The sequence below is a fragment of the Cryptomeria japonica genome, chromosome 9 (genome assembly GCF_030272615.1).
Source record: "Cryptomeria japonica chromosome 9, Sugi_1.0, whole genome shotgun sequence".
Taxonomy (NCBI): Eukaryota; Viridiplantae; Streptophyta; class Pinopsida; order Cupressales; family Cupressaceae; genus Cryptomeria; species Cryptomeria japonica.
The window spans coordinates 606843502-606856514 of NC_081413.1; the positions used below are offsets into that span (position 1 = coordinate 606843502).

General features: G+C 35.4%; 1 protein-coding gene across 1 annotated transcript in view; it reads right to left on the minus strand.

Moving 5' to 3' along the window:
* Nucleotides 1–9506: 9506 nt before the first annotated feature.
* The window catches only part of LOC131040767 (C-type lectin receptor-like tyrosine-protein kinase At1g52310), a 64221-nt gene continuing 60714 nt past the window's right edge, over nt 9507–13013 (minus strand). Inside the window, exon 4 of the mRNA XM_057973757.2 lies at nt 9507–10423. Coding sequence (XP_057829740.1) covers nt 9853–10423 — 571 coding nt within the window. The 3' untranslated portion in view covers nt 9507–9852. The remainder of the gene's footprint in view (nt 10424–13013) is intronic.

Here is a 13013-nt window from a genome sequence, read left to right on the forward strand (position 1 = left end):
GAAATTTATTGCTACAATCACAGTTAATTTTAAATTATTCAAGATAAACTTACAAACGTTCTAAAAATACAATTTTTTTTTTATATTCTACCTTTGAAAATATTCTAAATTGGTGTATTTTTATACAGAAAGGCATAACTGTAAGCAAAACAAATAGCAAGTCTGATGCAAAAAGTGCAGTGCAAAGACTTTGTTTTTAAAAATGGTTGATTTTTTTTATTTTTATTATTGTTCTAATTGAATGGAAGGTAAAATTTTTATTTTATTTTTAAAATTTGGCATCTATCAGTATATTTTACATAGATTTTTAAAAATATAAATATACTAGATATATCAAATATTATAAAATAATAGTTCGATAAACGGAGTGATTTCTCGTGCGTTTGATCATCTGTAATAAAGGTGACACTGGGTTTGGTTGCAAGGCTCGGGGTTCTGTTGTGAAAATCAGTAATGTAGAATACAGTAATATCAGGGGCACATCGAAGCTTTATTAACAATATTTGCAATCGAAAATGGTCGATAGTAGGCATTTGGGTTCATGGGCGAATGTGGGCCGGGAAGACCCGCCTCATGTTCTACAGTGGGTCTACACGAACGACAGATGGAAGGACATGGAGATACAGGTAAACCGGAGCGGAATAACAAGGTTTTTCGGCCAGTTTCAAAATACTTTCAAGGCTTCTTTCGAAACAGACGCAGTGTGGCATGGAGGTAGAATAACAATGGAAGGAGATTCACTCGAGGGCATTTTAATAATGGTGCGAATCAAGGGAATTCCGAGAAGGAATTGAAGAGATTTTCGGGGAATTGGTCTTTGGATCTGGGCAATCAACGAATGTTTGCTAGGGTTGTTGGCTTGGAAAATAAGGAGACTGCGGCTAGGGTTTCTGTTTCTTCACAACAGGTGGGAAATAAGGTAAATGTGAACCTCAAGGAAGCTAGTCCAAAAAAGGTAAGTAAGATACCTACTAATCCTATTTTGTCGGGGGTTTCTTCATCACAGGTTTGGGCTTCTATCCCTTGTATCAATCTTTTGGGTTCTGATGTTGATAAGAAAGCGAATTGTTTGCATACGAATGCTATTTCTGGGGAAATTTGGGGTGATCAAATTAGTTTGTTAAAGCTTTATCATAAATTGCAAAAAAGATGGGGGGATATGCATTATTTTCAATTATTGTCTACGAATGCTTTTATTATTGTCTTTGATTCTCCTTCTTTCAGAGATGAGGTATTAAGAACTTCACATCATTGGTTTGGAAAACATTTAATTTCAATTGCAGCTTAGAAACTTTTTTTTGTTCCTGCTAGTTCGAAACTTATTCCTTTCTGGTTTGGTTTACCTAAAATTCCTTTTGAATTTATGGACCCGGATGTTCTTGAGCAATTTGGAAATACTATTGGAACTTTTTTAACATCTAAAATGGATTTTGTGGAGGGGGAGGTTCTGGTAAAAATTTGTGTTCTTATTAACCCTAACAATGTTTTCCCCCGTACTTGTAATATCGTCTCATGATGGTATTTGACGCCAGTCAATTGAGAAATTAGGTACGGAGCTTTTTAAGTCTCCTTTACTTTTGGATACTCTGTTACTTATGGATTTTAAGAAAAACCAGTAGGTTGTTGGCTCTGTCCCTAAATCCCTTAATAAAGATAGTTTGTCGGCGGGACCTTCGGTTGAAGGATGTGGAAATGTCTCTTTGCATAAATTGGTAGAAACAGGTCACATTAATCTTTAAAATAATCCATTGTTTCGTAGTTCTGGGAAACCAAATGATCACACTTCGGGTTCGGTCTCACTTTCGTCTTTACTGAAGACATTTTCTAATAACGGGGGTATAGTGATGGATGGTAATCCCCCGATAAATGGAGTAGATCATCCATTGACAATAGATTGCCCTAAGATGCCAAATAATCACATAAAGGGTAAGGACGACAATTTGTCTTCATGCACTCATAAGGAGGTTTTGGATTCTTTTAAGAATGTGAATTTAGATAAAAATGTAGTGGTTGATATGGAAATTATTAAACAGGTAGCTGCCATAGGTTTTCCTAATGACGCTTCTTTAGTTTAGGAAATTAAGATTTTGGTGTCTAATAATTCCCCTCTGAATGTTGAAATTAATATGGCTAATGAATCTTCCTTAGGGAATAGTAATCCGTTAGAGGTTGTCCCTATTATTATGCCAGATGAGAATCTGGCTCAGCAAGTAAATGATATTTTTAACAATCATGCATATTAGATGGATGAGGGTATTATTGATAGAGTTGTTTGTTCAATTGAGAATGATTTGGGGGGTATAAACTCGACCCTTCCAATTTCTGCATTTGCTAATCCTTTTGCGGTTTTGGCTACAACAGAGTTGGGTTTTGAAGATAATCCAATTATCCTGGCTTCTCCAAAGTCATGCAAAAGTTTATCAATTGTCCAAACAACTCTGGCTTTTTCACCATTAGTGGTTTCTCTTAGGGAGAGATAGGCCTCCAAATAATCTTAAGACTCAAATGGAAATTGATGCTGGGATTCAAAAGACTTTGTCCCTTTCTCCTGTTGGTGGGCAAGGGAGGCGTTCGGTCTCTCTTGGTAGGCCTAATAAAACATGCCTAACTCCTGTAAGTGTAAAAAGAAAGAGGAGTAAAAGATCCGTGACTAGTTGTCCTGTGACAAGATCAGGGGTTGTGAAGCGTAATTTGCAAGGTTGCTTTGGGGAAAGCAAAAATTCTCCGATTAATGGGAAGAGGGGAGCTTCGGCCTCCCCTCGAGGACAATGAGAATTATTTCTTAGAATGTTTGGGGCTTAAATGCCCCTAATAAGAGACGCTTAATTAAGTCCTAGAGTGTGATATTTTTATGTTGCAAGAAACAAAGTTGTCAAAGGAGTCTGTTGATTTGGTTTTTTCATCTTGGAGAAGGTGGAATTTTCTTTCTTCTCCTGCTTGTGGTGCTTCAAGAGGTTTGGCACTGCTTTGGAATAATTATAATATTGAGGTACAGTTAGTGGCATCTACTACAAATTGGATGTTGACTTTAGTTAAAAGCAAGATTTCGAAGGTTAAATTCTAGCTTTTTAACATTTATGCTCCGTCAGGAATTCAAGGGAAGAGTAAGTTATAGGGTGAATTAAAGAGGATTTCTTCTCCCTTAAGACATGGTTCCTTTATTATCTTTGGGGGTGATTTTAATGCTATCATTGATTTAGATGAGAAAAGAGGAGGTGTTTTCCCTAATAAAAAGATTATGGATGACTTTGGGGATTTCATTTTTGATATGAGCCTTTTTAATTGTAAGTCTCAGAATGGGGTTTTCACATGGACAAACATGAGAAGGGTTTTTTCTCAGATTGTTGAGAGATTAGATTGGTTTTTGTTATTTGAGAATTGGATTGATTCAGATTTTGAATTCTTTTCCTCTATTCTACCGGTCTCAGGTTCTGATCATTTTCCAATTTCCTTTTCAGTTATTGAGGATAGGGCTTCTTTTAAGTCTCCATTCAAATTTAAGCCCATGTGGTTTAGGGATTCTTCCTTTTTGCCTCTGCTTATGAAATGGTGGAATTCTTCTCCTTTTTGTTCTGGGTCCCGTATGTTTCAGATTGCTAAGAAGTTAAGTTATTTGAAATTGAATATTAGGGAATGGAATATCTCGCATTTTAAGAACATTTTTCAAGAGAAACAAAGGATTCAAGATATGATTGAGTGTCTTAATACTCATGTGCTTCAACATGGTATGGTGCCACAAGTTTTTGATGAATTGAAGTCACTAAAATTACAGCTTGAGGAGGTGTTAGCTAGAGAGGAAATCTATTGGAGACATAAATCTAAAGAGTTATGGCTTTCAGATGGTGACATGAACACAAAAAAAATTCATTCTTCAACTAAGCTTAAAAGATGTAAGAATAGGATATCTTAGATTCAATGTCATAATGGGAATTTATTGATAGACCCGGAGGACATTGCTTCAGAGGCAGTTAGGTTTTGTAAGTCATTATTATCTTCGAAAAATGGAAATCGTATCAATGATATTATAACTAATATTCCTCCTTTAGTATCTTTGGAAGACAAATAAGATGTTGATGTCTCCCTTTTCCTTAGAAGAAGTTAAGAGTGTCGTCTTTGCCATGAGTCCGGATAAAGCTTTGGGACCAGATGGTTTTACTCTATTTTTTTAGAAATGTTGGGATTTTGTGGGAAATCATGTTTTATTGGCTCTCGAGGAAGCTAGGAGAAATAGGTTTGTTTTAAAAGAACTTAATACTACAATGATTGCAATTATTCCTAAAAAAGAGGATACTAAGACTTTTGTTGACTTCCGCCCCATTGCTTTATGTAACACTTTGTATAAGATATTTACGAAGGCAATTTCCCTTAGGTTGGCAAAAATTCTAGCTAAGATCATTTCATTGGAGCAAGGTGGTTTTGTTCCTGGAAGGGAGATGACAGAGGGTGCAATTGTAGCACATGAGGTGTTGCATTCTATTTCCACCCAAAGAACCCCGACCATGATACTTAAACTAGACATGATGAAGGCTTATGATAGAGTAGAGTGGGGGGCTTTATGTGTTCTTGAGAAGTTAGGTTTTTCCAAGGCCTGGATCAAATGGATTCGTGCATGTATTTCTTCTGCAAGATTCTCGGTTTTAATTAATGGTTCTCCTTGTGGTTTTTTCACTTCCTCCAGGGGTTTGAGACAGGGAGATCCCCTTTCTCCCTTTTTGTTTATTCTCCTAGCTGAAACCTTCAGTTGGGCTATTAGGCCTGCTAAAGTGGGGGGGGGGGGGGGTTTGGAAAGATATAAGGATTCAGAATATTCCCCAAAGTATTTCTCATTGTCTCTTTGCAGATGATGCTTTGTTATTTGGACATGCTTCGTTAGTTGAGGCAAAAGTGATTAAAGGAATAATACAGAATTATGCATCGTTTTCTGGTCAGAAAGTGAATGGTGATAAATCAAAGATTTTCTTCCTTAATACATCACAATTGGTTCAACATAGGTTGCAATCCTTTTGGGGATTTGAGACTGGAAATCTTCCATGTACTTACCTTGGGATTCCTTTCTTTGTTAAATAGGATAAGATTGGTTTTTGGGATAAGATTATTTCGGTCATTTCTAAAAGAATTCTCTCATGGAATCATAGATGGTTAACTTTGGCGGGTAAAATTGTTCTCATCAAGTTTGTTTTGAATGTTGTTCCCATATATCTCATGTCTGTTTTGAAGTCTCCAAAAGCAGCTATTGTTAGTTTATAGGATACTCTTAGAGATTTTCTTTGGAACAATAATAAAGATGGCAAGAACAAACTCCCTTTAGTTGCATGGTATAAGGTATGTTTGCCTAAGGAACTTGGGGGAACAGGAATTCAGAGTCTGGATAATCAGAATTTAGCCTTAGGTGCTAAGTTGGTTTGGAAATTATATGACAAGCCTAGCTCCTTATGGGCACAGATTATGTTTGCCAAATATTTAAATAATGGACCGAGAGAGTACATTTTTAAAGTTTCAAATTTCCCTTCGGGTTCTGCTATTTGGAATTTCCTTTGTAAATATAGATCAGTTATTTTGCCTCATCTCTCATGGATTGTTCATAATGGTAGAAAGGTCAGATTCTGGGATGAGGTATGGAATGGACAGACACCTCTGGTGAATATTAGGGATTAGTCTCCTCTGATCGCTATTCTTTCCTCCCTTTGGGGTGTTTTTGTAGCAGATTATTTTGAAATTGTGACTAGTGGACCCCTTAAGCTAGCTAGATGGAAGTCGATTGATTTCTTAGATGTTGATCAAAGTATGAAATTAAATTTTGAGAAGATTTTGGAGGATAGAATTGTATTTCTTTCTGATTCTGAGGATGAACTTATTTGGACAAAGAATATTTTTGGTAAGTATACTATTAAAGATGGTTACAACTCTCTTATGGTTGCTAAAGATTTATCATCCTAGCCTTATAAGTTATTTTGCCATTCGACTTGTCTTCCTAAAGTTGGAGCCTTTGTTTGGTTGGCAATTCAGGACACAGTCCTTACAGGTATGAGACTAGACAGGCTTGGTATTACTGTTGTTTTCCCTTATGTCATTTGTAACAAAAAATTGGAATCTTCTTCACAACGGTTCCTACATTATGATTATGCTTATGAATGTTGGCAGTGGTTGTTTGAGAAGTTAAATATATCCTTTGTTATTGGTAAGGATCTCATTTCCCATTTTAGATCTTGGCCCTTTTATGTTTGCCTCATCTTTTTATGCATGCCTTTGGATTATATCTCCATCTATTGTGATTTGGAATGTTTGGCTAGAGCGAAACAACAAGATATTTAAAAAAACAAGTTCTCTTGTGTCTGAGGTTCTATTAAAAATTGAGTCTTCAATCTCTGAGGTTGCTTTGTCGTTTATTTATAAGAATTTGGAAAATCTTACTTCTTTTTCGCATTGGGATAATAGAGTTACTAGAGCTTGGAAGATGTTGTCGGTTTTACCCTCTCATGGTTCAATTTTAAAAAAGAATGATGCAATAGGTAAGAGATGCTCTGCTAGATGGAAACCTCCTCCACATGTACACTTTAAACTGAATTTTGATGGGGCCTCTCGTGGTAACCCTGGGCCGGCTGGGGTAGGCATGGTAATTTATGATCACAATGCAAATTTTATTCGAGTTGTGTCATGCTATTGGTTTTAAAATTAACAATTATGCGGAATTTCATGCTTTGTCTTTTGGATTGGATATGACAATCTCTTTGGGAATTAAAGACTTAATAATTGAAGGTGGTTCTATAGTGATTATTCAATGTGTTATGAAAAATTGTTAGAATTTGCAGTATATACTTGATCTCATTTTACAAAAATTAGAATTTTTTGAATCTTTCTTGTTATCCCATTGTTACAGAGAAGTTAATAAGATTGCGGATTATTTGACAAATTTAGCCATTGATAGCAATGCTAATCAACGAGAGGTGGGTTTTGAGGAAATTCTTTCTAAGGTATGGGAAGGTTTGCAACAATAGTTATGTGATTTTCTTGAGTAATGTTGATGTAAAATTTTATGATGATAATTATTCCCGCTTTCCCCTTTCATTTCAAGTATTCATGTTTGTTGTCTGGAGGAGAGCTCGACCTCATGGTATTTGATACAATAATGGTTTTTTGATACTTTCTTTTTTGGCAGGAAGGTTTTTGGCTCATGGGATTTGGCACAGGGCTTTGGAAAATTCTATCTTCTTCTATTGATAGCAGCGGTGGAGTCTACATTTGAAAATTATCCGATGGGTTTTTTTTGTTTTTTTTTTGGTGCAAATTGTCATATGGGCTCTATGTAAAACTAATATTATGTGTTGTGACCGCATTTTGTATGTGGTTTTGGGCACGGTGTATAAACTGAGCTGTTAGATACTATAGGTTTATTTTATGAGTTGTGACCGAAGGTTTTCTTCCCAGGATTCTTTTCTCCGGTATGCTCTTTGAATCCTGTGTAAAAAATAAAAAATAAAAAAATATTAATAAAAAAATTTAGTGGAATAATCCACTTTTATTGAAAAAATAAAATTATAAAATAATATATATTAATGCTATAAATTATAATATTATATTTATCTATAATAATTTTTTCCCTTTTACTAACAATATAACATATCAAATTATTTAATCTAATAAATTTTAAAATTGTAATATACATTTTAAAATTGAAAAAATATCCCACAAACCATCAAATTCTAAAATCTCAGACCTCCAATAAATAAAAGAATAAAATATAATAGAAGACTTTTACATCCACAAGATCAAGGATAACCTATGCCAGAGTACAGAATAACACAGACGTCCGTAGACTTATAAGGTTTAAGTGCAATTAGAAACCGTTTATAACCTTCATATTAGTACCAACAAAACATCTGCAATACAATACACTCGAGTTTCTAAGAACATTTCCTCGTTCATCCCTTCTCCATTGTCATCCTGTTCAATCAGGAGTACATTGATGGTGAGAAAAACTTGGGAATTTGGCATGAAGACATCCTAAAAGTTTCCTGAACGTAAGTAATCTTGTTCAATTGTGGCATAGTGGCGAGGAGGATCATGGGAAGACATATTGCAATGGGACTCTTGCAGTTACCTTAAGATGATATCAACTCCACTGAAAGCTTACGTGTTTACCGAAGTGATTCAGTTTGTCATCACATCAATGAAAAAACAATCACTACTTATATGTTGGGCATGCATATCTCACCCATTATGAGATCACCAGCTTTCTAAAATTTTGGAGTTTAAAAATTTAAGCTTGATCATTATTAAAAAAATCCATGACAACCCATGTGTATAAAAACACCTGAAATTTTTCAGCTAACACCAACTAAAATATTTTAAGAAGACCCTCTCCATGGAAATGGAGCTTTAGCAACTTTAATGATAGAACTTCAGGTATGATGGAAAGTTGTACAATACCAAGGTAAACTGTTTAGTGAACTGCTGGCCATAACAGAAAAGGTGACAGCCAGAAACAGGCTCACTATTGTTGTCGTGCCTGCATTGTGGCTTCTCAAAGAAATTAGGGAGGGTGAGATAAAATACAATCTTGTTTGTGAAGGGAAAATGCCTTCGGCAAAATTTCTGAGGTTGAATGGTTCAAATATGTCCTGAAAAAAGGAACAAAATCTTCTTTTTCCTCCAAGAAAAGAATTACATGTCTCATAACATCGAAGATAATAAACATAATATATCAACCAGCAAACCAGGAAAACAAATTCTAATAATGCGAACTTATCCTACTAATTGTTGGTCCATTCACAGTGAATTATTATTGTCACCCCTAAAACAAATTACGTAAAAATTTCATGATGGACTAACTGAAGTTACAATGAATATCAAACACCTAATCCCATTTAGTTATTTTCTCTATTTCTCTACATTGAAGCCAAATCAGCTAGAGTTGCATTTGCATTGCATATAATGAACAGATGTGTGTGTGCATGTGTGATTTAAAAGCCAAAGGTTTAGGAAAAGACAAAAATTGCACATACTGGAATCCCAAAGGGCTGCATCATATCAATAACTTTGACGAGCATAATATCTTTTTTGCATTTATGTTTTAGCTTTATAACCACTTCTAAAGCCATGGTTGAGGAGCTCGCTGCAGCTCCCCTGCCAGCCTTTGATGCAACTTTCAGTTCCAGTTGTTGTAGCTGGTGAACTACATATGACATACATGGTCTCATGGAAGGAACATGCTGAGTGCAAGTATAGACAAGGTCAACTACCTTATGAATTTCTCATACCTCGGGAATATCAGTAATGACAGAATCCAATAAATTCTGAGGTCGAATGGTTCAAATATGTCCTGAAAAAAAGGAACTAAATCTTCTGGTTTTTTTTCAAGAAAAGAATTACATGTCACATATCGTGGAAGATAATAAACATAATATTCCAACCAGTAAACACAGGAAAACAATTTCTAATAATGCAAACTTATCCTACCAATGGTCAGTCCATTTACAGTGAATTGTTATTGCCATCCCTAAAATAGATTATGTAAAAATTCCACAATGAAATTGAAAGGAACTGGATTTACAACGAGTTTCAAATGCCGAATCCATTTAGTTATTTTCTCTTATCTCCAAATTGAAGAACAATTAGTGCACACAAACAAAAAAATAGCCAATTTGTTCCAACGTGAAGCCAAATGAGCTAGAGTTGCATTTGCATTGTATATAATGAACACATATATATAGGATTTATATGCCAAAGGTTTTGGAGAAAACAAAAATTGCACAGGCTGCTTCCAATCCCAAATGGCTGCATATTAGCTTCAATAACTTTGACGGGCATAGTATCTTGTTTGCATTTACATTCTAGCTTGATAACCTCTTCCAATCAAGCCACCAGCTCCACTTCTAAAGCCATGGTTGAGGAGCTCGCTGCAGCTCCCCTGCCAGCCTCTGATGCAACTTTCAGTTCCAATTGTTGTAGCTGGTGAACTACATACGACATACGTGGCCTCATGGAAGGAACATGCTGGGTGCAAGTATAGACAAGGTCAACTACCTTTTGAATTTCTCCTACCTCGGGAATATCAGTAATGACGGGATCCAACAATTCTGTATACTGATGAGACTGAACAAGGGGTGTAGCCCATTCAAATATTCCTTGCCAATCCACAGATTCAACTGTTTGAGTTGGTTTACGTCCACTTATGAGTTCAAGCAGCAAAACCCCAAAGCTGTATACATCACTTTTGGTTGTGAGTTCATTTCGGTAAACAAATTCAGGAGCAAGGTATCCATAAGTGCCAGCCATAACTGTTCTCTCATGCATCCCTTCCCATGGGATAAATTTAGACAGGCCAACACCCAAAATATGTGCTCCAAACTCTTCATCTAACAGTACATTGTTGGCTTGAATATCTCGGTGCACAACGTGAGGTTTGACTTTGTCATGTAGAAATCTGTTTCTCAACACAACACACGAAATATGACCAATGGTCAGTTGTACACTGTACAGCATATGCATGGGAAAAAAATTCAACATTTGTTTTTCCTATCTAATCCTTTCGGACAGAAGGTATCTCAAAAAAACTACTAAAATTTATGATGCTGAAATGTTACTCAAATCACAAATTGAATGCCCAAAAAATATATCAACATTATATAACATCAAATATTGTAAAAATAGCAGAAAATGAAATGTAAAACACACAAACAGCAGATATAGGAGAAAATAGTTGCTGCATGGGAAGTTGGACTCATCTATTATTACCTTATCATTCACATTTGTAAGACAACTGCCTCAGTTAACACTGTACTTTCTATTCAAATGCAGTATTGCATGAATGAACACATTTTTAAAATTTAATCATGGCCACAACAATCAAAATTCAGGACATTAGAATGGATCTTAGCTGTATACTCCCTCTTCTATTTTGTCCCGGTTAAAATAAGTCATGTTACATTGCAGATGTAAGCATCATCAAGATATTTGGTAGTGAGTGATTACAGTAGTAATTACAATCATTTGTGCAAGAAACATAAATACGAGAGAAAGAATGCTGATCAAGATTCATCAAGAGTATCAAGTAACTAGGATAAGCCTCCTACCAAGAATTTCTCAGAATATCCTAGGAGAGATAATTGAGAACAATCTTTTCAACCCCACAGAACCCAGACAAGATTGTGTATTGACATGTATAATGATATCCATAGGTTCAATTAATGTCTACACGTCAATTTTGTGTCCACAAATACCCATGTTCCACAATAACCCCTCTTTTGGTGGACGAGAAAATGTGGAACGATGAAAGGACGACAGCTGCATGTACCATAAAAATCAGAGGAAAAAGGGAAAGGCTAATTGGTCAAATGTATGGACAGTCTAAAATTCCTAGTTAACAAGCATGCTTTTAAAGGATGGAAGTTTGCAAAAAAACCCCACAGTTATATTGGGTAAGCCACAAATAACAAAATGTCCAATGAAGAGGCAATTGTCAAAACATTGAAATATACAATTGGAAAGCTTTTGAGAAAAATACCAAGGATAAAAATCCCAATTATTCAGCAAGTTGTGAAGGGGGTGGAATAGACAGATTGAACTAAGTCCAATGGAGAGGGCATTCTTCTGGTTGATCTGCATGGACATCTTTAAGTGAGCGAATGCATATGATGGGGATGTTAAAACTCTAAATAAATGTTCTCTATCCAACAGAACACTCTTTCCCAAGCTCGGATTAAACAAAAACATCCACAATAAATCTACTGATTGTTATACACACCAGCCTGGAGGATCTTATTAAGAGGCAACCTCACCAAATTCCTGGAATAGAGGCTTTTGATGATATGGTCCTGAAAGATATATCTACTAATGAGTTTTCTAAGGATACATAATTGCAGAAACAGAAATTCCACCAGAGCATAAACATTTACATAAGATACAGGTTGCTGATTATCAGTTCAAAGAGTTCAATTTGAAACCTATAAGTAGAGCCGCATAGGGATGATAGAATTTGTCACCAAAAGTGACAAGGGCACATTTCAAAAGGATGGTGAGGAAAAGAAAGACTAAAGTCTGAAAACAAAGCACTCAGAGAATACATTGCACATCTAGTGAATTTAAGTATCAGAACCAAGATGTAATTTGCCACCAAAACTTGATGACATCCCTCAAAAAAAACAGTTAGATGAGTTAGTAGCTCATGGTAAGAAATTTAGCAATGTACCCGTAATTTAAATTAGGATGGCTTGCAGTCCATTGAAGAACTATCCACCCTACTGAATGAGATTCAAGATGTTATTTGGCAAGCAGTGGAATTAGAGTTTTCTGTCTACCAATGTAGAAGTGTATAATTGCTGTTTGGAGAGTCTTGAGCTAATTGAGTACCTGGGAACTGAAGAACTTCTTAGACTCAAGGTAATGCAGATGATTATCAGGTTCCTGATTGAGTGCCAGGATGTCATTTGATTTCTGAAATCAGAACCCTTGGTTTGAAGACTGTCAAATAAGTTATAATAAAATTGCATGCAACGGAAAGGGATGTTTTGTCTTTTTGTGATAATTTGTCTATTACATTTTCAGATGATGATTCAAATGCAGCAAATATGAATTTTGAGCAGCTGATAATGGTACAATTGGGAGGATATAATTATAATATATGTCACATGGATGAGTTTATTAAGGTTGCTATCAAAGTTGGAGGTTTTAGGTTCAAACTGCCAAACTATTGAGTTCTCGTCATGAGAAGCGGAGATTTTGTCCAGCTTTAATGGAGAAATAAAAAATTCACTTAAAGGCCATCTACGAGAGAGATAAGGAACTTCGAAAACAAAATCCAAATGGCTACAGAAAAAGAAACATCTTCTCCTACAACACCAAATATTTCAAAAACAAATGAAGAAAAAAATGACTAAATTAGTCATTTTCTGATAAATTAAAAATTGTCCACATGCTATTTTGAGCACAAATTGAGCACCTAGCTTTGGCATATTGTAATTATTTAGTTTTTTTAAGAATTTTTTTAAGCTTAGAATATTTTATTCTTATTGAAG